The sequence below is a fragment of the Salmo salar genome, chromosome 11 (assembly GCF_965601325.2).
Source record: "Salmo salar chromosome 11, fSalSal1, whole genome shotgun sequence".
NCBI lineage: Eukaryota > Metazoa > Chordata > Actinopteri > Salmoniformes > Salmonidae > Salmo > Salmo salar.
Window position 1 is genome coordinate 89,307,213 of NC_138301.1, and position 25,510 is coordinate 89,332,722.

General features: G+C 45.8%; 1 protein-coding gene across 2 annotated transcripts in view; it reads right to left on the minus strand.

Moving 5' to 3' along the window:
* Positions 1–25,510, minus strand: part of LOC106563143 (erbin) — a 138,158-nt gene that overhangs the window by 62,664 nt on the left and 49,984 nt on the right. For both annotated transcript variants that reach the window (XM_014128408.3, XM_014128409.3), the window contains exons 3-6: positions 10,244–10,441; positions 9,487–9,604; positions 5,699–5,777; positions 4,822–4,911 (exon numbers count right to left, since the gene is read on the minus strand). In XM_014128408.3, the coding sequence (XP_013983883.2) occupies positions 4,822–4,911; positions 5,699–5,777; positions 9,487–9,604; positions 10,244–10,432 (476 nt within the window). In that variant the 5' untranslated portion in view covers positions 10,433–10,441. The remainder of the gene's footprint in view (positions 1–4,821; positions 4,912–5,698; positions 5,778–9,486; positions 9,605–10,243; positions 10,442–25,510) is intronic.

Below are 25,510 nucleotides of genomic sequence, written 5' to 3' on the forward strand. Positions count from 1 at the left end.
CACACACACACAACTGCAACACACACACACACACACACACACAACTGCAACACACACACACAACTGCAACACACACACACACAACTGCAACACACACAACTGCAACACACACACACACAACTGCAACACACACACACACACACACACACACACACAACTGCAACACACACACACACACACACACAACTGCAACACACACACACACACACACACACACACAACTGCAACACACACACACACACACACACACACACAACTGCAACACACACACACACACACACAACTGCAACACACACACACACACACACACACACACACACACACACACACACAACTGCAACACACAACTGCAACACACACACACACACAACTGCAACACACACACACACACACACAACTGCAACACACACACACACACACACAACTGCAACACACACACACACAACTGCAACACACACACACACACACAACTGCAACACACACACACACACACACACACACAACTGCAACACACACACACACACACAACTGCAACACACACACACACACACACACACACACACACACACACAACTGCAACACACAACTGCAACACACACACAACTGCAACACACAACTGCAACACACACACAACTGCAACACACAACTGCAACACACACACACAACTGCAACACACACACACAACTGCAACACACACACACAACTGCAACACACACACACAACTGCAACACACACACACACAACGGCAACACACACACACACAACGGCAACACACACACACACAACGGCAACACACACACACACACACAACTGCAACACACACACACACACACCTGCAACACACACACACACACACAACTGCAACACACACACACACACACACAACTGCAACACACACACACACAACTGCAACACACACACACACACACAACTGCAACACACACACACACACACACACCTGCAACACACACACACACACACACACCTGCAACACACACACACACACACACACACACACACACACCTGCAACACACACACACACACACCTGCAACACACACACACACACACACCTGCAACACACACACACACACACAACTGCAACACACACACACACACACAACTGCAACACACACACACACACACAACTGCAACACACACACAACTGCAACACACACACACACACACCTGCAACACACACACACACACACCTGCAACACACACACCTACCTGCAACACAAACACACACACACACACACAACTGCAACACACACACCTGCAACACACACACCTACCTGCAACACACACACACACACAACTGCAACACACACACACACAACTGCAACACACACAACTGCAACACACACGCACGCAACTGCAACACACACGCACGCAACTGCAACACACACGCACCTGCAACACACACGCACGCGCACCTGCAACACACACACGCACGCGCACCTGCAACACGCACGAGCGCCACCTGCAACACGCAACACACACGCACGTGCAACACACACACACGCACGCGCACCTGCAACACACGCACCTGCAACACACACGCACGCGCAACACACGCACGCCGCACCTGCAACACACACACGCACGCGCACCTGCAACACACACACGCACGCGCACCTGCAACACGCACGCGCGCCCACCTGCAACACGCACGCGCGCCCACCTGCAACACGCACGCACGCGCGCCCACCTGCAACACGCACGCACGCGCGCCCACCTGCAACACGCACGCACGCGCGCCCACCTGCAACACGCACGCACGCGCGCCCACCTGCAACACACACACACCTACCTGCAACACACACACACACGCACACACGCACACACACGCACACCTGCAACGCACACACACACAACGCACACACACACACGCACACCTGCAACGCACACACACACACGCACACCTGCAACACACACGCGCACCTGCAACGCACACACGCACGCGCACCTGCAACGCACACACGCGCGCGCACGCGCACCTGCAACGCACGCACGCGCACCTGCAACGCACGCACGCGCACCTGCAACGCACGCACGCGCACCTGCAACGCACGCACGCGCACCTGCAACGCACGCACGCGCACCTGCAACACACCTGCAACACACGCACACACACACACGCACACCTGCAACGCACACACGCGCGCACACACCTGCAACACACACACGCGCGCACACACCTGCAACACACGCGCGCACACACCTCAACACACGCGCGCACACACCTGCAACACACGCGCGCACACACCTGCAACACACGCGCGCACACACCTGCAACACACACCTGCAACACACGCGCGCGCACCTGCAACACACGCGCGCGCACCTGCAACACACGCGCGCGCACCTGCAACACACGCGCGCGCACCTGCAACACACGCGCGCGCACCTGCAACACACGCGCGCGCACCTGCAACACACGCGCGCGCACCTGCAACACACGCGCGCGCACCTGCAACACACGCACGCGCACCTGCAACACACGCACGCGCACCTGCAACACACCTGCAACACACGCACACACACAAGCACACCTGCAACGCACACACGCGCGCACACACCTGCAACACACGCGCGCACACACCTGCAACACACGCGCGCACACACCTGCACACACCTGCAACACACGGGCGCACACCTGCAACACACGCACGCACACCTGCAACACACGCGCGCACACCTGCAACACACGCGCGCACACCTGCAACACACGCGCGCACACCTGCAACACACGCGCGCACACCTGCAACACACGCGCGCGCACACACACACACCTGCAACACGCGCGCGCACACCTGCAACGCACGCACGCGCACCTGCAACGCACGCACGCGCACCTGCAACACACCTGCAACACACGCACACACACACACGCACACCTGCAACGCACACACGCGCGCACACACCTGCAACACACACACGCGCGCACACACCTGCAACACACGCGCGCACACACCTCAACACACGCGCGCACACACCTGCAACACACGCGCGCACACACCTGCAACACACGCGCGCACACACCTGCAACACACACCTGCAACACACGCGCGCGCACCTGCAACACACGCGCGCGCACCTGCAACACACGCGCGCGCACCTGCAACACACGCGCGCGCACCTGCAACACACGCGCGCGCACCTGCAACACACGCACGCGCACCTGCAACACACGCACGCGCACCTGCAACACACCTGCAACACACGCACACACACAAGCACACCTGCAACGCACACACGCGCGCACACACCTGCAACACACGCGCGCACACACCTGCAACACACGCGCGCACACACCTGCACACACCTGCAACACACGCGCGCACACCTGCAACACACGCGCGCACACCTGCAACACACGCGCGCACACCTGCAACACACGCGCGCACACCTGCAACACACGCGCGCACACCTGCAACACACGCGCGCACACCTGCAACACACGCGCGCGCACACACACACACCTGCAACACGCGCGCGCACACCTGCAACACGCGCGCGCACACCTGCAACACGCGCGCGCACACCTGCAACACGCGCGCGCACACCTGCAACACACGCGCGCACACCTGCAACACACGCTCGCACACCTACAACACACACACCTGCAACACGCGCGCGCACACCTGCAACACGCGCGCGCACACCTGCAACACACGCGCGCACACCTGCAACACACGCTCGCACACCTACAACACACACACCTGCAACACGCGCGCGCACACCTGCAACGCCCACACCTGCAACACGCGCGCACACCTGCAACGCCCACACCTGCAACACGCGCGCGCACACCTGCAACACGCGCGCGCACACCTGCAACACGCGCGCGCACACCTGCAACACGCGCGCGCACACCTGCAACACGCGCGCGCACACCTGCAACACGCGCGCGCACACCTGCAACACGCACACACAACGCACGCACACACAACGCACGCACACACAACGCACGCACACACAACGCACGCACACACAACGCACGCACTTTCCCAGTTTAAAGCATTTCCATGGGGAGGTTAAGGTCCCCAACTCTGAAGATGAGATAAGGAAACGTGGATTCATGCCCATCATTCCAACATCACTATAAGGTAACGGCTTCCTGTCTGGAGGAAATAACCTACAGTACCTTGTCATGCTATTTTTTGTGACTGAGGAGATAAAATTTCACCCCTTGAACCCATTTTCAATACCTGCCTGCTTCCTTGCATGTGAGCACTTGTGTACTTTAAGGCAAACAAATGCAGTGTATTTGCTTTGGAGGTTTGCTCCCCTTATGCCCTCAGAACAGCCTCAACTTGTCGGGGCATGGACTACAAGATGTCGAAAGCGTTCCACGCGGATTCTGGCCCATGTTGACTCCAATGCTTGTCACACTTGTGTCAAGTTAGCTGGATGTCCTTTTGGTGGTGGACCATTCTTGATACAGACGGGAAACTGTTGAGGGTGAAAAATCCAGCAGCGTTGCAGTTCTTAACGCACTCAAACTTGTGCGCCTGGCACCTACTACCATACCCCGTTCAAAGGCACTTAAATATTTTGTCTTGCCCATTCACCCTCTGAATGGCACACAAACACAATCTGTCTCAATTGTCTCAAGACTTAAAAATCCTACCTTAACCTGTCTCCACCCCTTCATCTACACTGACTGAAGATTTAACAGGTGACAATAATAAGGGATCATCGCATTCACCTGGATTCACCTGGTCAGTCTATGTCATGAAAAATTGCATGTTCCTAAAGTTTTGTACAGTCAGTGTATATGAATTGTGATTGCTTGATTGATTGTCTGATGTCTTACCTGCCGAAGCTGGCTGGAAGGAACTCGAGGAAGGCGTCATTCAGGTAGAGCTGTGACAGGCTGAGGAGCTGGGTGAAACCCTCTGGGAGCCTGCAGGGGAGACGGGAGCAACATGATCACGTCACTAACATAAATCACTAACATTATAAAGACAGAGGAAATAAAACTGGAGATACGCACAGGAGCCGGACGAAACTATATAGGCCATTTGTTGTAGGATAGTGTTACTATTCTATTTTTAAAAGCATCGTAAAGAGAGACCAATTACTGCATCTACGCACATCTCGGCTAAAACGTGGCACAGGAGTCCGGGCAGAAAAAAATATAAAATCAAAATGTATTGGTCACGTACATAGTTTAGCAGACGTTACAGCAGGTGCAGCGAAATGCTTGTTACACTAGCTCCTAACAGTACAGAAGAAAAATGCAAAAAGTACACATGTCACGCAAGTACACAATAAGAGGTTTTATTATTTTACAGAAAAGTATTGTGTGTCCAGTGTCCAAGACAATTTTCCCTTTGGGAACACTAACGTTTATCTTATCTTTGTAATGGAAAGTATATGTCTGCCAACTTTTTGCTGTTCCCAAGAAATATCCTTTTTTGAACCATCTTGCTTTGAATATGATCTTTACTCATTGTCAGTGGTAGCATTCGCTCAAATGAAAATGATATTTGGCAAGAGCAAACATTCACTTAAGACAGTGCCTCATAAGTCAGTGAGAACAATGAACACAAGGGACCTTATCCTTCCATTTCATGAATGGTCTAGCCGAAGGGGTTTACGAATTAACATTTCAAGGCAGTAGTCATATCCTTCGGCGTGTGTAGGTAAATACACAGGTGTGGCTTTTAAAGTTATTGAACCAAACTTACTTGGAGATGGGATTCACACTCGCTTCAACGATAGCCAGGACTTTGCAGTTCTTGATATTTTCTGGAAACTCCTGGATACCTATAACATGAGGCAGACGTACAGTTACATCATGTCAACATTTAGGAGGGTTTCATTATTTAACGGTGTTACAATTCCTGGGGGATATTTAACAGAGCAGTATCAACCACTCCCTATCTCGTATATCAAAAGAGCAATATCGACTTGATCGTATAACTTATTCAATATCCCACATTCAACTCTGCCTTGTTTTTTATTTTTTTATAAACTGGAAAATCAACCGCTTCTACAGTAGCCTATACATTGCCTTCAGAACATATTCATACACCTTGACTTGTCCCACATTTTGTTGCCTTACAGGCTGAATTCAAAATGGATTAAATTGATTTTATTCCTCACCCATCTTCACACACCCCATAATGACAAAGTGAAAACATGTTAAAAGAAGTGTACTGAAAATGAAATGTCATTTATGTAAGTATTCACACTCCTGATTGGCAGAGATTACAGCTCTGAGTTTTTCTGGGTAAGTCTAAGAGCTTTGAACACCTGGATTGTACAATATTTGCACATTATTCTTCTAAAGAAATTCTTCAAGCTGTGTCAAGTTGGTGGTTGATCATTGCTAGACACTCATTCTCAAGTCTTGCCATAGAGTTTCAAGAAGATTTAAGTCAAAACTGTAACTAGGCCACTCAGGAACATTCAATGTTGTCTTGGTAAACTACTCCAGTGTATATTTGGCCTTGTGTTTAAGGTTATTGTCCTGCTGAAAGGTGAATTTGTCTCCCAGTTTGTTAGAAAACAGACAACTAGGATTTATCCTGTGCTTAGCTCTATTCCATTTATTTGTATGCTTCAAAACTCCCTAGTCCTTGCCAACGGCAAGTATATCTATAACATGATGCAGCCACCACCACGATTGAAAATATGAAGAGTGGTACTAAGGACATAGTTACATTTATTTGCCACACTTTTTGCAGTTTTATTTTAGTGACATTTTGCAAACAGTTTTGGAATATGTTTTATTCAATACAGGCTTCCTTCTTTTCACTCTGTCATTTAGGTTAGTATTGTGGAGTAACTACAATGTTGTTGACTCATCCTCAGTCTTCACCCATCACAACCAATAAACAAACTGTTTTAAAGTCAACATTGGCCTCATGGTGAAATCCCTGAGCGGTTTCTTTCCTCTCTGGGAACTGAGGACGCCTGCATCTTTGTAGTGACGGTGTATTGATACACCATCCAAAGTGTAATTAATAACGTCACTATTCTCAAACGGATATTCAATGTCTGCTTTTAAAAAAATGTTTTAACCATCTAGCAATAGGTACCCTTCTTTGTGAGGCATTGGAAAACCTCCTTGATCTTCATGGATGAATCTGTGTTCGAAATTCACTGCTCGACTGAGGGACCGTACAGATAATTGTATGTGTGGGGTAAAGAGATGAGGTAGTCATTAAAAAATCATGTTAAACACTATTATTAGCTACAAAGTGAGTCCATGCTCCCGAGTGGCGCAGCGGTCTAAGGCACTGCATCTCAGTGCAAGAGGCGTCACTACAGACAAATTCCCTCCAAACTTTGTAAAGCATGTTGACAAATGTTTCAATAAGTGGTGGGCATAGGATAAATCTTTTTTGTTGTTGTGTGTTAATAAAATATTTAATTATTATGGAAAGGGGATCATGCTAACATTACTGTTTGCAACAGCAGGAGAGTGGCGTAGACTAGTACCAGCCAGCCAATCAGTCAGTCAGTCCTCTGTGAGAAGTGTCTGGTCTTAGCTATGCATTACAGCTTCTGGGCTGCACCTTTCCTCTGTAAACAACCACAGGGCTGAGTGCTCGAGGAGTTGACACATTAGCAGAGAGAAGCTGACAGAGTGTGTCTGGCAGTTCTCACCAAAAACATCCGCTCGACAGTGGCTCAACTCGAGGGGGGGGGGCGGGTCGCGAGCACGTCTCGAGGTTTATTTCCATATACTTTGATTCGTGTTCACAACACTTAGCTCTGAGTACTAGGTGAAGGAGGGTAAGCTTCTATTAAGTAAACAGACGTGGCCTTAAGTCACTAAAAACTCCCCAGATGTTCCTTACTCTGTTTGATTAGTCTGGTACGGACTCCACTGTGGTGGATGGACACAAAATACCAAGTGGAGATCAAGAAACGATATGGTGCTACTTTACTTTCTTTGCTACTTGTTTATTTAGCTGCCTGCCACTCAGTGCACTAGAGCAGTAGAACAGAAAATGGTGTGCGGTGTGTTGCAGTGTGGTGTTAAGAATGTCCGTGTGTGCGCCAGTCAACTGAGGCTGGACTCTGATCTTTCAGTTTCCATCAGAGATAATGTAACAACTGTAATAAAAGGCAGTACGAGGCATTGTCTCAAAACACAGCAATCTGAGGGGACTGGCCATTACAGCATTTCTATCAAACTCAACAGTGCTCAAATGAACAGGTGGCAGATTATTTGGGAATTGTTTGCGAGGCCAATATGCCACGCCATTTTACAGCGGTGGTAGTGCTCTAGTTGTTTTTCAGATAATATTTGTTTCCCCAATTACTATAGCTAGATGAAGTGAACAAACTGAAAATCTAAATGTCACTCAATAGCAAACGTGTGCTGATGCAACTCTGCGGTTTTAGAATCTTGCTTAGAGAACGTCTGTGAGGGCCTTATTTGGTGATAATCACGTTTGATCAATCCAGCAGCCATCAACACATGCACACGCTTTCTCTCACACTGACAACGAGCAGTGAGCGGCTCCTCCATTAGACTGGAGATGAGAGACAGCTCTGGGGAGCGTCATTCACAGTTGACACCGGTTCAGTCTCAAACGACACCCTACGTAGCGCAACACTATTATATACATGAACTAGGATGTCATTTTCTATTTTGGCCAGTTGTTGTAAGGTAGTGCTAGGGCTACGTATTCTAGTGTACAGAATCATTTGCAGGCCTCAGCCTGTCCTGTCATGACTTCCTTGTTTTTTTACACAAGGGTTTGTCAGCGGTGTGATCTACTGTTGGGTGTAAAAAAATGTGGTGAAACAGCACTTCTGTGTGGTATTGATACTTTTAAGGGTTTTCTTTGTTTTAACTTCTCAATTTAAAAACGGAGGGTTGATGGTTTAACCGACACAGACACTTTTTACATAATCTAATCCACTTTATGTTTCAGTCATTTTCTTTGACAACAGAGGGGCAATTAGTTAAGTAGACTGAACATCCCACTGCTGATAAGACACTGACTTGCACACAGACTTAAAACTACGATAATTCAACGGCAGGGCTTTTCTACTTCAAGCAGGCAGGTATTGTCTAGTCTCTTTCAGTCTAGCACGCGAGTCTAGTCCAGAGACAGTCGAAACAGTCTCGAACTATTACCGAACCATCGATCTGACTAGCCATTGTCAATTTTTTAAATTCTTTATTCACACTGCACAAATATGGAGAAGTGGGATGGCTCTTCAGTCAAAATCCACTTTTCAGAATGAGTGGCTTGATAAGTGATGGAGAGTCCTAAAGTAAAAATTGAACGGGAGACAGCAGTCATTCTAAACATAAACACCGTACCCAAAGGGGCTAAGGGGTAGGCTGCAACTCCTTAAAAGACCTCAACAAAATTACATTACGTTATTGATCTGGTCATACAGTGCTTTTGTATTGAATGAATTGTCATTCTTGCCATATTGTGTCTGAAAGTGGTCATTCTTGTCATATTCTCATTGAAAGAGTGGTCATTCTGGTCATTGCGCTTACTGTTCTTGCTGACGTCCAGCTCCCTGAGATTGACGAGGTTGGCGATGGCCGCGGGCAGCACTGTGAGGTCATTGTCTGGCATGCTCAGCCGGTGGAGCAACTGGCAGTTGAACAGTTGCTATGGAGGGAGGAAGACAGAGAGAGAGAACGGGAGAAAGAGCGAGAGATGGGAAGAGAGAGAGAGAGAGAGAGCGGGAATAAGACAAGTTGACTTCGCAGCATGACTCAGCCAGGACTCTGGTTTGTAAAGGAAGCTGCAGCTCATACACAGCCCAAGCATCAAGTCGCTGGGGCCCCAGCAGCCAGCCGACGCTGACTTCGTTACAACACACTTGGAGAATTATAGACTGATCGAGTGTGTGGGGAAAGAGGTAAGCACAGGGCAGCATTGTGGATTGGCTCCGTTCTGTCGGCAGGATATTCTCGCCTTACATAACCACTACAATCATCCCTCGGTAATGTACTCCGTGTTGTAAGCAGCAGGAGGGAAAAAGGCCCAACTGAAATCAGAGGCCGCAACTTGATCAAGTCCTACAGCCTTCTCCTTACAGACTGATTTCATTGTGTCACTCTACTGAGATAGTGTTTGCCAGGGAGCGGTCACTGCAATTTGGAAAGGTTCATGTTTCTAAACCATTATATACACACACATTACAGGACCACCTTTGTTTATAAAAAAAAACTGATCAGGGTATTTGGGTGCGTATCATTCTGAACTTATTATGAACACATCCATCTGTGTGTGTCTGTGTCCTACTTTGGGCAGCTCCTCGATCTGGTTGGCGTCCAGGTAGAGCTCCTCCAGGGTCTTCTCCAAGCTGAAGATCTCCTTGGGCACAGTCTCCAGGCTGCAGTGGGAGTAGTCCAGAGACGTCACTGCCTCCTCCTCCCCCCGCAGGCAGCGGCACGGCACCAGACGCACAAACAGGTTCCGCTTGCTAGACATCCTCAGGCACTGCAGAGAGAGGAGAGTCAGGTGTCAAGACAGCTCAGTGAACTACTGGTGCATCTTGGGGCTAAAGCTACTAGAGCTAACTTCCTAAGGCAAGAGAGAAATGTCAGAGGGAGAGTGTCAGATTGAAGAAATTAAACTAGTGGGCAGGTAAGGCAGGTTTGTTTTGTGTGATTACCTACCAGCTATGAAACAAAAACGACTAACATTTTTTAAAACAGCTACGGCAGAATTTATTTTGCTATAAATGTCATACTTCTATTTTTATTCACAAATGCGAGTGAGATGCTTGCATTCTGGAGCCCTGACTAATCGCCAGCCTGGGCGCTAGATGTTTGAGTGCTCTGAAAAAAAAAAAAAAAAACAGTAACCAAAATGTTTTTATGGCCTTCCCTAGTATGGCTCCACTCAGTGCTTCAATAACAGTCCAAGAGGTTTTACCAAAAGTTACAAAGACAGCATCCGTTATGATCTGCTAGTTTTCCACAGCCGTCCTGAACTATGGGCATAAATTGCACTGTAAGCAGTTACATAACAGGGCTGGCACAATAATCGTATAATCGCGTAACCGACAATTATTGACATAATTGCCTTAATACATTTGAGTATTTTTAGATTCAAGTTAATAGTTTACTCAAACGCAGTTTTTCAATTTTTACATAAAGTGGGTACATTTGGTAATAATTTTACGAGCAGAATGGCACGGTCAGGAGATGCTTCATTTCCAAAACTTCCAAGTTTTGAGACAGGGGTGTCACCAAATCTGTGTTGTATTCACTAGGTACGTCTTAGCAAATCTCCTAAAAGATGCATTAGTGGCACAGCGGTGTTAGGCTCTGCATCTCTGTGCTTGAGGCGTCACTACAGACACCCTGGTTCCAATCCAGGCTGTATCACAACCGGCCATGATTGAGAGTCCCATAGGACGGCGCGCAATTGGCCCGGCGTGGTCCGGGTTTGGCCTGCTTATTGACACATAAGCAGGATCCGCAACGCATGATCATTTACATCTGTGTTGTGTTGAAAGTGCCGGAGCAAAAGGGCCAGCTATCATCAACACAATGCCCTCTGAGCATTGTTTAGTATGGAAACACATTACAGATAAAATGGGCCCCTTTAAAAATCTCTTCAGAAAGAGAGCTGTGTACATGTTGGTCCAGAACATCACTGGATAACGAAAGCAAAGCTCTTCAACAGGTTTCACATTACTTTCAGTACATCGACAGAGCCACAGCACAGTAGTGGCACTCATCTGGCCCAGAGAAGAGACCTATCTGGACAAACAAAGCATACCTCATGGATATGCCTCCCCACTCCCCATTATTTTACCTGAGGTATAAACAGTGAGCTGGCACTTGAATTTGCATATAGATTACTCTGTTGCTCGTCAGTGGACTGACAATGCATCTCCATTCAGACACTAAGCCGAAGGCAAACATATGAAAGGTCAGAGCAGTGTTTTCTACAAGCACATGGAGTAGCCAGCCAGACCAAAAAAGTAGCCAGCCAGGCTCCCTGGGTTAAGACATTTTTGTCAAACAAACTCTATTTTGGTTTCCTCTAGGACATTCTAATGCCTAGATTCCATCTGAAACACATAGCAACATTTTGGAATACTTCATTGAGTTTACCTCCCAGATTGGAGAAAGGAGTTGTGGTCTTGTGTTTACACAATTTAAAATTACAAACTGTGACGGCAGTTTTCAAACGACAAAAAATGGGTCTCTAAAATAAACAGAACAGATGTTCAATTAAGTTCTGGGTCAATACGTGTTAAGAGAAGAGATAGAACATCAATTCAATTCCTGAAAGAAGTTCAACAAGTGTTTTCAACTCTGTGATTTGCAGTACGTCATTTTGTTTTATTAAAAATACTTGTTTTGCAACTGACCCACAGATTTCTTATTAAAGAATCCTGTAAGAGTCTGCCAACTTCCACAGGCTTCAAGCTTGCTTTTAAGAGGCATTTTCTCAGCTAGGTATGATTGAAGAATGAAGCAGGTGTTAATCATGGGCTTTGCTACCCAGAAAGCAGCAGTTGACGGCTCCATTGTCAACACTTTGACCATATCAGTAGATCTATATCAATATATCTTTGAAAATACCATAGGCCTATAAGTATAATTAGCTTTTAAAACAATTCAATCTGTTTTCTTTGATCATATTTTGGACCAGAGTGAGGCTCTCTCCACTAGCCTACCTATTGTTCCTGGAGTGAGGAGGATACACCATCTTCATCGAATGTTTTCATAATGTATCTGCAGATAATAGCCAAAAAGCCTGATCGGTATGCAAAATAGGGAGCCAAATGAACAGCTCTCTTACAGATGCGACTCGGAAGGCTACTGACGAGTCACTCACTTTAACGTCACAGTCTGGCAAGTCCTGATGAAGTTCATATTGAAAATCTTTGTGCGATACCAGGTACATAACTACGTTGCATGATTTATGAATGGCAAGGATGTGAGATCGACTTTATTCAGTTAGTTTGAAACCTTTTATAAAACTTGTCAAGCTTGTTGTTCGTCAATCAAAGCACAGTAAGCCTATGACCCACCACTCTGTGGCTGCATATGAAATGAATGTGCCAGAAAACAACAGGCTAAGTTGATTTCGACTCATCATTACCACATTATATGGGACATGCAAATTCACTCCGAGACCATGAAAGAGTAGCATGCTTAGAGCTTTGGGCCAGTAACCGAAAAGGTTGCTGGAACAAATCCCCGAGCTGACAAGGTAAAAATCTGTCGTTCTGCCCCTGAACAAGGCAGTTAACCCACTGTTCCCCGGGCGCCGAACACGTGGATGTCGATTAAGGCAGCCCCTGGCACCTCTCTGATTCAGCTTGGGTTAAATGCTAAAGACACATTTCAGTTGAAGGCATTCAGTTGTTCAACTGACTAGGTATCCCCCTTTCCCTCTCTCCTCCATGAAGAAATTTGACTGAAACAGCGAGCGCAGCAGTGTACATAACTGAAATGCAATCCAGGTGACTACCTCATGACGCTGGTTGAGAGAATGCCAAGAGTGTGCAAAGCTGTCATCAAGGCAAAGGGTGGCTACTTTGAAGAATCTAAAATATATTTTGATTTGTTTAACAGTTCTTTGGTTACTACACGATTCCATGTGTTATTTCATAGTTTATGTCTTCACTATTATTTGACAATGTAGAAAATAGTAAAAATAAAGAAAAACCCTTGAATGAGTAGGTGTGTCCAAACTTTTGACTGGTACTGTATGCTTGACATTTGGATCTAAAAGCATAATTAAGAAATATTTAAAGTTGGTATATTCATAACATTTTGGCCTTACCTAGGCCCCCTTTAAGACGCCATAATATTTCATATGTAGGTGCTACAAAGCAAAAACTGGTGTCATATGAAGCTTTACTGCTTGCACTGAAATACGAGTGGTATAAAAATAAATACAAATAAACAATAAATGTAAAGATTTGGCTTTTTTATATATATTAATTAACATAATATACTCCACGGGCATATCAAAGTTCACGAGTTGGATCCCTGCCATATTCTTGCTTTGAAGCACTTACATATAAAACGTTATGTAGTCTTAAAGATGAACTATGCAAAAATGCCTCTGCCATTTCTTGGCTGTTATAATTCAAATAGTTAGCTTAATATCAGTTTGTGACAAAACAATCAAGTATAGTGTAGAGAATCATTGTACCATCTAAAGCGCTGAGAAATATATTTTCCATAACCAAAAACATAGTATTTTCAGATGTTTGAAACTGGTCTACAAAACCGAAAGTAAAAGCCGCAAAAACTAAACGCAAGAACGGGAAGCATAGAAATAGCACACAGAACAGATCTACAGCTTCTTAGATGAGAATGACAGATCTACAACTCACATTTCCAAAATGTCTTTGATTCATTTTTTTTTTTTTTTTGATTTCAGATACAAAATGTCAAAATACATGTCAACAATCCTCCAAAAAGGACCATTCTATGGATTAAATGTTGTGAAAAATCGAAGAAAACATTGTCATTTTTGTCCTGGTTTTGTGAGGAATCAGGGCCTTCCTCCTTGGAAAACTGCTTAGGCTAGGTTTAACAAAACAGCACTTGAGAACGGACTAAATTGACGCCAGCTAACCATCTGAGGGACTGCTCAGAATCATCTGCGGGACCAGTGCCGTTCCGAGGACATGAAGTAGAGGAATATCTAGCAGGTGAAGGTTCAAAATAGCATCATCAGCTCATTGTGAGGACAGAAGGCAAAATCAAAATCTCAGCTATTTCTTCCTCCACTAATGGCTGTATTATTGCAAACTCTGCCATTGTGAGAGCCTCTTGTTCGAAATGTTTTATTATAGAGCAGCTCCTGTTGGAAGGCGTCCAAAGAAACACCACTTTCAGTCAGGCATAGCAAGAAGCATCTACAGCAGCTCAATACGGCTGCAGGCTTAATTGTGTTGTATTGAAAGATGAACAGAAACAACGTCGTGATGCAAGTCATCCTCCAGAGAACCCAGTCCTTGACTATCGTATTTTGTCATGAAACAACAGTCAGCCCAGGTACGAAACGGCTGACGCTCGACTACTCCTCAAAATCAGGAAACTAAAAAGGAAACTGCTGGGCGGAATGGAAAGAAACATGTGAACGGCTTATGCTTTTTCTTTCCAATGCACGCTCTGCACTCCCTTATTTGAAGGGGCAACAAGATTCACAGTGGATATTATTGGTCTGATGACAGAGTTGGCTATGGCTGGGGGCTTTACGGCAGTCCAGAGTACAGTATTGCACTATGGAATGTGCTCTGGTCAATGGAGGCCTTGTTCACTGGAGTGTGTTGAGAATGTGACTTACTCCCGCTTTATCTTCATCAGCGCACCGCATCGTAGCACAGCCTGTCCGACTCAGTGAGTGAGTGAGTGAGTGATGTCGGGCTAGTGCATGGCCATCCCTAATAGCCTGTAGTGACATGGGGCTGTCAGTCCACTATGCTCTCCTGGGTTAGAAACTGAACAAGACTTCCACTGCCACCACTCCTCACTGGATTACCTACAATCACACTAATAGCCACATAGTTCTGGGGGAAAAGTGAGCAGAACAGAGAGAGTGAAAGAAAAAGTGAGAGAACGAGGCGAGTTAAAAGTTTAGGTGCAAGTGCACAATTTGGGAGAAGGGCGGAGAATCGTAGCCAATGAGTGCAAGTAATAGGCTAGTACGCAAGTCAGAGACAGAATTGAGTAGCCTATAATAAGCGGGAACAAGGCGGCCTAAATGAGTGAAAGCGGGCCCGTCTCAGGGGGCCTCTCCTAGAGCTGGGCAATACGGACAAAAATCCATATCGCAATAAGTGTAGCAATTTTTTGAAATAATGATAAAATCAGCCATCAGTAATTGTTTGGTGAGGTGCTAGAGCTTGGTGATACGGACCAAAAGTATTATCGTGATAACTACCAATTTCGCACAATAATTTTTTTATTTGTATTTTTTATAAACATGTTTTAATGGACAGTTGCTTTAAATTAGCAGTGGGGCTCTAGACCATTTTTCCCCTCCAGTAAGACAACGGCGATGGTAGCCTATGATTCAAAAAGTAAGCTAATTCATCTAACATACTCAGGGAATGCATAAATGATATTTTGATGTGTAGCCTGTCAAAATAGGATCCAGATGTATTTTTGGCTTTTCAGAGAATTTGCCGACATCAGGTAATTAATTAATATATATATAAATAAATAAATAACCACCTGAGGAAGTGGGAACTCAAAACACGTAGCTAGATTGCTAACTCTAAATATGATATTGTTGCTATATAGCCATGTAGGCTAATTGACTAATCTATCAGTAAATGTACTCTAAAAATGTGGGGTTCAACAAGGGTTCTCCTAAGATCCTCAAAGTTCTTTGAAGAACCTAAGGGGTTCTTGGCATTGAAAATTGACCCCAAAAAGGTTCTTCCAAGAACCTCATAGGAGGTGTGGTTCATCGAGGAACCTCCTTAGTTGGTGGCGGTTCTTGCAGGAACCTAACGGCCCAACCGAAACATCTGGACTTGGTGCAGGCACTTAAATGAAAAATGTAAAGATATCCTCAATTTAAGTTAAGGTTTGTCCCATATATGATATAAATTTATATTGTTTTGTGATGATACCATCTATCTTTTCATATTTGTGCAAATCTTTCTAAAACAGAAAACGGACACCAATCAATGGATATCAATCAACAAAGAGGTAAGAATATGTAGGCTATAAGAATATGCTGAAGGCTAGCTGTATAGCGTGCAGATGACTGAACTGCTCACTTTTGTGTCTGCAGGTATACAGACAAGGAGGCATACAAAAGGTATGTCAATTGGTATGTTATGCAGATCACATTTACCATCCTCCGCCCTTACCTCTTCAAAGAAAATCCCATAGGCCTCTACATTATGGTATGTGTATGAAAACCATTATCAAAACAGTTTTTTTCATTACCACAAAAACCAAGGTATGAATACTGTTGTGTGCATGTTTTGTTATACATCTGTATAATTACTGTTTGATGACTATAACAGGAAACCTGTTCGATCACCATGCACGGGAAAATCATTCTGACTATGGATACGGAGAACATCAACACATTAACATCAACACGCCAGAGGAAAGGGAAAGGGTTATACCTAGTCAGTTGTACAACAATGCCTTCAGGATATACCCATTGGACTAGGGGCTCTGCTGGGACTTTACATCATATTTGGATGTTTTTATTCTGCTTTGCAACTAAAATCATAAACATTGACCACTAAAATATTGTGTTATTGTTATGTGTATTAATAATAATTATTATTATTAGGGCGGGGGGAGTTCAAAAGGTTATTCGAGGATCCATTGAGGGGTTTCTTTGAAGAACCATTTTAAAATGGTTCTTCGAACTTGTAGGGGTTCCCCCCCCCCCCCCAGTTTCAATTTGAAGAACCCCTAAAAGGATAGTCCAGGAACCTTTTCTTTTTAGAGTGTAAGAGGTGAGAAATACATGATATACCTCACAAAAAGCTGTGACTCTCCTTTCTCTAACTAGAACTGCATGTTGAGCAATGGTCAAATGCTTGTGCTTCTCAGAATGCTTTTCTCCCTCCTCCGTGCGCAGTGACAAAAGGGAGTAAGAGATGCTCGCTCACGCAGCAGCCAACAGCGAAACAGGGACAGGCAGATATTTTCGAAGCTGGAATCAACATAATGCTTAGGCCATTACCGTTGACCAAATAATCATTTTAGAACAATCTACAGGAACGTTGTGTAGCAAATTCACAGACATACACAAAATGCTTCGGTAAAAGGAAGGCAATGTCGGTGTCTGTAATTTTTGGTTTATTGCTCTAGCCTCCCTTTATCGGTCATAATAACACACACACACACACACACACACACCACTGGGCCTCTGACGTCTGCACACACTGAGGGCCAAACATAGGAAAATGATTGCGTGCCTCAGGGATAAGAGGTCAAAATAAAAATGTATGCATGCATGCATGACCAAGCCTTGGATAAAAGTGTCTGCTAAATTGCATATGTGATTCTATATTATAAATGCATTAAATGACTAATGTTACCGGGGTTTCCCAGGGAACCCATGCACCAGTCTGTACTATCCAGATACTAATGACCATGCCTCGTTCTTCACACTATCTCCTTTTGTAATCTCTATACTGACCTACTGTTACTGGCATCTAGCCATATCATCATGGTTGTTATTTACCAGGGGCTTTCCCAGATAAGTCGGCCTGTCAGGACCCAATCATTGGAGGACCGTGGCATATTTACTATTAGACTGTCAGCCATCAGCGGCTGTTGTGTTGATTTCACACACGAGCACACACACAACCCTAAGGGCCTGTCAGCATCCTACATTGTGAGTAATCAGGTATATCAGAGGACAACAGTGTGTGTGTGTGGAGGTCTGGACTCCATTCACAGCAAGATGGAGTAGCTGGCTGACTACTTAAAAGGTTATTCATGACGCAGAGAGCCAGAGAGCGTGTAGGAGGAGAGAGGGATAGGTGTTGAAGATGAGGTGCATGAAGGGAAGGGCGAATGTGACTGATGTATGTGAGGAGGAGAGGGGCGACGTGAAGAAGAGAGGAAGAGGGATGCGTGCGAACGGCAGAGAGAAGGAAACGTCAGGTCAAAAGGAAGGCAGCGCGCCAAGAGATGACGAACATACTTCAATCGCAGAGGTGAGGCCGGACGAGAGAAGGACGGACACAGAAACTAAAGCAGGAGAATGGAGGAATAGGTTACATACAAGGAGAGAGAGAGAGTGCAGTACACTGAAGAAGAGCAGGTGGATGGGGGGGAAGGGTGATGGGGATAGGAAGGGTAGGCTAAGGCTAAGCTACAGTGTTAGCATAGCGAGAGAGCCTTAATCAGAGTTAGTGCTAGCTAGCTTCCTGAGGACATACGCTGCCTGATAGGCTGCTCTCATTAACAAGAAACGTACACTGCCTGTTGCCTCACCACAGTGCAACATGGTTTAGCTAGCCTCTGGGGGCTGATGCAACCTTCAATACCTGCCCTGGTCCACAAAACGTTCCCCAGGCCTTGCCGTTGGCGAGAGCCTTCATGTTCAGAGCATTTCCAGACATGCTAAGCTCTCTGTACTAGCCGATTTTCCCTCTACGTACTCATTTACATGTCTACAGTGACCCTCATCCTCCACACCAACTGCAGCCCTCATTGTCCACATACAACACCCGTTCTGGCAGTCACATTCTGTTAAAGGTCCCCAAAGCACACACATCCCTGGGTCGCTCCTCTTTTCAGTTCGCTGCAGCTAGCGACTGGAACGGGCTGCAACAAACTCACACTGGACCATTTTATCTCCATCTCTTCATTCAAAGACTCAACCATGGTCACTTACTGACAGTGGTGGCTGCTTCGCGTGATGTATTGTTGTCTCTACCTTCTTGCCCATTGAGCTGTTGTCTGTGCCCAATAATGTTTTTTTGCTGCTACCATGTGCTGCTGCCATGTTGTGTTGTCATGTGTTGCTGCCTTGCTATGTTGTTGTCTTAGGTCTCTCTTTATGTAGTGTTGTGGTGTCTCTCTTGCCGTGATGTGTGTTTTGGCCTATATTTTTTTTTTTATCCCAGTTCCCCGTCCCCGCAGGAGGCCTTTTGGTAGGTCGTCATTGTAAATAAGATGTTGTTCTTAACTGACTTGCCTAGTCAAATAAAAGGTTAAATAAAACAAATATAGAATAAACAAATCATTTTTAAAAGTAGTACGTGTGTCAATAATAACTGCGTTAAGTAACAGTGGCGTGGCTAAAGTGAGAGGTGTGTCAATGGCCGTGGGTTTAAAAATACACCATATGCATATAAACTCCTTGCAGGCCTCTGCGTGTTTGGTTGTGTAAGTTTTTTTGTGTCTGTATGCGGGTGTCTGTCACTGGTCCGGTGTAATGGTGAATGAACTGGGTCAAAGGGCAGGTCATTAGTCTCCCCCATCTCTCCTCCTCTCCTCGGAGCAGTAAAAGCTCTTTCCCCTTCAGACAGTAACCCACCGTCTCGTAGGTCAGTGGCGTCGTCATGGCAACTGCTGTTAGGGGCGGCTAAAGAGACCCCCCCACCCACCCCACCCCACCCCTTACATACACAGTGTGGTAGAAACCTGCTCTGTGTTGAAGGAGTGAGATCCTTCAGTTCACATTCTTCCAAACTGCCCTGGTGATGTTGACTATTTTCGGTGTTAAACACAGGCAATTATTTAAGCTAGGACACGCAAACATACAAAACGCACACACAAAAATTGGCACCTGCTGTAGTTGCCTTATCCTAACATAGCTCAAGTGGCCAATAAAGCTGGTGAATTAGAAAAGGGGGTAGCTAGGTGAGAGGCAGGAGGAGGAGAGAGCGGTTATCTCCCACTGCAGTACTCTGCCATCGGACAGACATGTCCCCGGTGCCGGAGTCAGTGGTCTGGACAGAGAGGATGGGGTGATAAAGGAGGCAGGAGGGGTTGCAGCTGACCTGGAACCTGAGCAGATAGAGAGAGCTTCCTGTCTCCAGGGCTACCATTCATCTCCCCATCTCTCACTGTCTGTGTGTTCATGTTCACACGCACTCTGGGCATGTGCAGATCTCCCAACAGTCTCTGCCGGCCAACTGAGACTCGCTGACCCACTTCAAGTTCATCCACTGAAATACACTGGGAACCAATTACACAACACTCCGGTTAGCTCCCTCTCTAACCTAACCTAACCTTAGGGGGAGATAGGGGTTCATTTGCGACTGGGTGTCCCTGGCTGTTTCCCAAAATGGCACCCTATTCCCTTTATAGTGCCATACTTTTGAACAGGGCCTATCAGGAATAGGCTGCCATTTAGGACCCATCTGAGCTGTTCAAATGAGAGAAGGGAAGTAGTTGGTGAGTAGTGCGTGTTTGTGTGTAGAGCGGAAATGTGAGGCGCACAGCGTCTGATGTGACAGGATAGCGTTATTTATAGAAGGTAGCAGCATTTATCTGGTTAATATGCTAGAATGTGATTAGACTAGAAGTCTTGCAGTCTTACGGAAGGAGCTTTTTGATCCTGATTCTGTAGGCTGCTGCAGGAATGCTGCCTGCCTGCTGGGTCAATGACAAAACTCGTCACCCAGAGAATTAGGCCCAAAGAAAAGAGAAAAAGAAAGTAGGAGAAAAAAAAAGAAATCCTACGGTGGGAGGGAGGCTGCTAGAAGAAGAGAGGAAAGAAAAGGCTGCTTCCTCAATGTGAAGGAACAGCGGAGTGCCAATGGCTAGGAGGCCTGGCTAGCTGCCATGTAGTTTCATGATTTCACCGCAGACAATGCAGTCTTCTTGATAATGAACTTGTTCACAAACACTGTAGTACACTTCCATTGAAGCGTCTGTCATGCCAAACAATTCCTTAGAAGATGGCTGAAGTAGAAACAGAAAAGTAGCCAGGTTAAAGCCAAGCTGATGTTGAATGAAATCAAAATGCAGCTAATGTTAGGTGACATTAGATCAGGACTACTTGTTGAGGTCCGAAACCCCGGTGAGTGTCACCTCGGTCCGTAACCCCGGTGAGTGTCACCTCGGTCCGTAACCCCGGTGAGTGTCACCTCGGTCCGTAACCATTTACATTTACGTCATTTAGCAGACGCTCTTATCCAGAGCGACTTACAACCCCGGTGAGTGTCACCTCGGTCGCCCGGTGAGTGTCACCTCGGTCGCCCGGTGAGTGTCACCTCGGTCACCCGGTCACCTCTGCACTGGATTCACCCCCAGCAGGCACCACAGGAGAGGTGCAGGCAGCTCCTCAATAATTCAGAGGATGATATTGGGTTAGGGAGGTCCACACACACACACACAGTAGGCCTACTACTAAACACACGGTACACACACACACACACACACACACACACATCCAGCGCTTCCTCAGCTTACCACTCTGGCCAAGAACACAACCGCACTCAAGTCTCCACTGAGGCACTCGACAACGTGGGAATGCACTAGAAAGGCCCCAGAGTGGAGAAAATAGAAGTGACTTTCAATGGAAATGGGTGGAAAGATGACACTGTTGTAGGTATCAGTGGCAGCAGCATGGGGCCCGAGCGGAACCGGCTCTTCCAGTTTCCAAGGTTTTGGTTCTCACCAGTGTCCTCGATTCTCTGCGGTCTTATGGGACCGGGGAGAACAAAACCATGATTGTTTCCTTTGAATCTCTGGTGCAATGAGGCTTAGTAATCTGATCTTGGTGACAAACACAAAGGGTGGGGGACGAACTGAAATGAAATTGAAACTGTAGAAATGATAATGGACGTATATTCATAGAGTTTGACTGCTCTAATAATCCCTGTGCACTGTCTATGGATCTACATGTGTCCTGCTTCTTGATTGTCCAGCGCTTTAATAATCACTAGACAGTCAGGGAACATAGAAAATTACAAAAATGGTGACGATGCGGCCCAGGGGGAAAATGAGTTCGACACCCCTACTCTAAAAGCATCTTCCTCCCCCTCTACAGTTCACATACACACTAACCTTCTCACGCCGGGCTAGCTAGAAGACTAGATTCTCTCTCCCACACACACACACACACACACACACACACACACACACACACACACACAGACACTTGATACATGTGGATCTCTCTTTATGATTGACTTCTCCATTGGAATGTTTTCACTAACACCATGTCTTGGTTCTGTCACTCACTGGCACAACATGTTTATGTATCTCTCGTTCACCCTCTCCCCTTCCTCCCTTCTCCTCCCCCTCGGTCTCCCTCGCTAGGATCTGGCAGCAGTCCTTCCTTCAGTATCAGAAAGGTCTTGGAACACTGGGTTTTAACTGAGGATGTAGTCGCAGGCTAATGTTGCAGCACACACCACTATGAGACATCGTTGATTATGCCATTCCATACGGCCCAACTAACAGCCATCCTCATATAAAACACTACATAGCCTACCTAACAAGATAATAGTGATGGGGGGGGGGGGGAATCTACACAGTTCCATATTGGGATATTATTTTTGACAATATATCGTATTGTTTTGACAATATCGCAATATTTCTGTGCTAGATTGCTGTACCTGCACTAAAACAAGGCACTTTTATTTCCATGACTGATCAAAACGTGTTTTGTCAGGGCTCTCTCGTCCCATGGCAGCAGACATATGGTGAGAAATATGCTCGTGACATTGAATCGTGTATAATAAAAAATAAATCACATTATCGAATCGCAATACATATAGAATCGTGAGAGTCGCAATACATATCGCATCGGATACCGAAATATCAGGATATAATTTTCATGCGGTCGCTGGCAATTCCAAGCCCTAGAAGATAAGATTTCCAATACTGCCTAATTTGAGCAGCAAACTGACCCGGGTACGTCTTCATTTCAATTCCCTTTGAGATGCCCATCATAATTATTCTGTTCAATAACTCCCAGTACGTTAACGCTGCTTTAGACATGCATGGCCCCGGGCAGAGGAATGCAGCCTTATAGCTTTCACCTTATTGGTTCAGTCTCTCAAAGCTCTGGGGTCGCCAGGATGTCATAGCAGCCCGAGACTGGTAATACACAGGCACAGATCGGCCAATCAAACATAAACACTGCATGTTTGATTGACAGCCTGTCAGGCTTTTTTGTAGGCTTAGAATACACACAAATACAGATTGAATTCCAATGCTCAAAGCACTTCACATGGAAGCGCAATGGAGAGAATTCACCTCATCCACCACAATGCAACACCAACCTGAAGCCTCTCAAGCTGGCTAGTCCAAGCTACATCTTTATTAGCAACACAGGAGGATTTGCCCACTACCCAGTGGGTCCTTTTGACTGACATTTGGGGAAACACTGGTGTCAGTCCTAAACCAAGTTAGAGTTAAAATTACAAGAGCATGGGAAACACATGGTCTTGTTATGCTCACTTAGTAAAGAAAATGTGTGTGTGTGTGTGCTTGCTTTCTAAATGGCAGAAACATGAGAGCATTGGTCAATCACACCACGTCCAAAGGCCAAAGCCACAGACAAAAATATGAGATAAGAGAGCACGTTAAATCGCACTGGATATCATCCACAGATCTAAATGTCAAAGTGGAGTCTCTACTGCACAGATAGCGGACTCCCTCTGCACAACACAAACTGAGCCCTTCATTTGTTAGAGCAATGCAAGATGAAATGCAGCTCGTAAAAGAGCATTGAAACGCCATTAAAAACAAACAAGTAAATGACAAACAAGTAAATACAAAAATCATGAGGCGGCCACCAACTTGTTTCTATCCTGATATGGCAAAATGTTTAGGCCCAATTTGCAGATTAACATGCATAGGACACACCTTGTTGACCGCAAGACCAGTGTTTCTTAAATCGTGGTCCTGGGGACCCAAAAGGGGTGTACACTACTGTTCAAAAAATTTGGGGTCACTTAAAAATGCCCTGGTTTTTTGAAAGAAAAGCACATTTTTTGTCCATTAAAATAACATGAAATTGATCAGAAATACAGTGTAGACATTGTTAATGTTGTAAATGACTACTGTAGCTGGAAACGGCTGATTTTTAATGGAATATCTACATAGGCGTACAGAGGCCCATTATCAGCAACCATCACTCCTGTGTTCAAATGGCACGTTGTGTTTTGCAATTATTTTAGCACAGCTGAAAATTGTTGTTCTGATTAAAGAAGCAATAAAACTGGCCTTCTTTAGACAAGTTGAGTATCTGGAGCATCAGCATTTGTGGGTTCGATAACAGGCTCAAAATGGCTAAAAACAAATAATTTTCTTCTGAAACTCGTCAGTCTATTCTTGTTCTGAGAAATGAAGGCTACTCCATGTGAGAAATTGCCAAGAAACTGAAGATCTCATACAACGCTGTGTACTACTCCCTTCACAGAACAGCGCAAACTGGCTCTAACCAGAATAAAAACAGGAGTGGGAGGCCCCGGTGCACAACTAAGCAAGAGGACAAGTACATTAGTGTCTAGTTTGAGAAACAGACGCCTCACAAGTCCTCAACTGGCAGCTTCATTAAATAGTACCCGCAAAACACCAGTCTCGATGTCAACAGTGAAGAGGTGACTCCGGGATGCTGGCCTTCTAGACAGAGTTCCTCTGTCCAGTGTCTGTGTTCTTTGCCCATCTTAATCTTTTCTTTTTATTGGCCAGTCTGAGATATGGCTTTTTCTTTGCAACTCTGCCTAGAAGGCCAGCATCCCAGAGTCACCTCTTCACTGTTGACGTTGAGACTGGTGTTTTGCGGATTCAAATGATCAACTCATCAAGCCTTTGGACCTGGGTCTGAGTGGAATCAGGTGTGCAACGCTAGGGCAAAAACAAAAATATACATCGCTTTGGGTCCCCAGGAGCAGAATTAAGAAACACTGATCTAAAAGTTGAGCGAAGCCACTTGGGTGTGTGACTCTGTGACCACTTCCTATGTGAGACGAGCAAACGACGACGAGAACGCGAGCTCCGGTGAGCAACACTAGGCTAAGCATGCAGCATGGGAGCTCAACCTTTAGAACGGTTTCACTTTTGTTCTCAATCACAATATACCAGTAACAAATGCCAGTTTCAAAAGAAAAACAGGTGTGTACTAGGGATG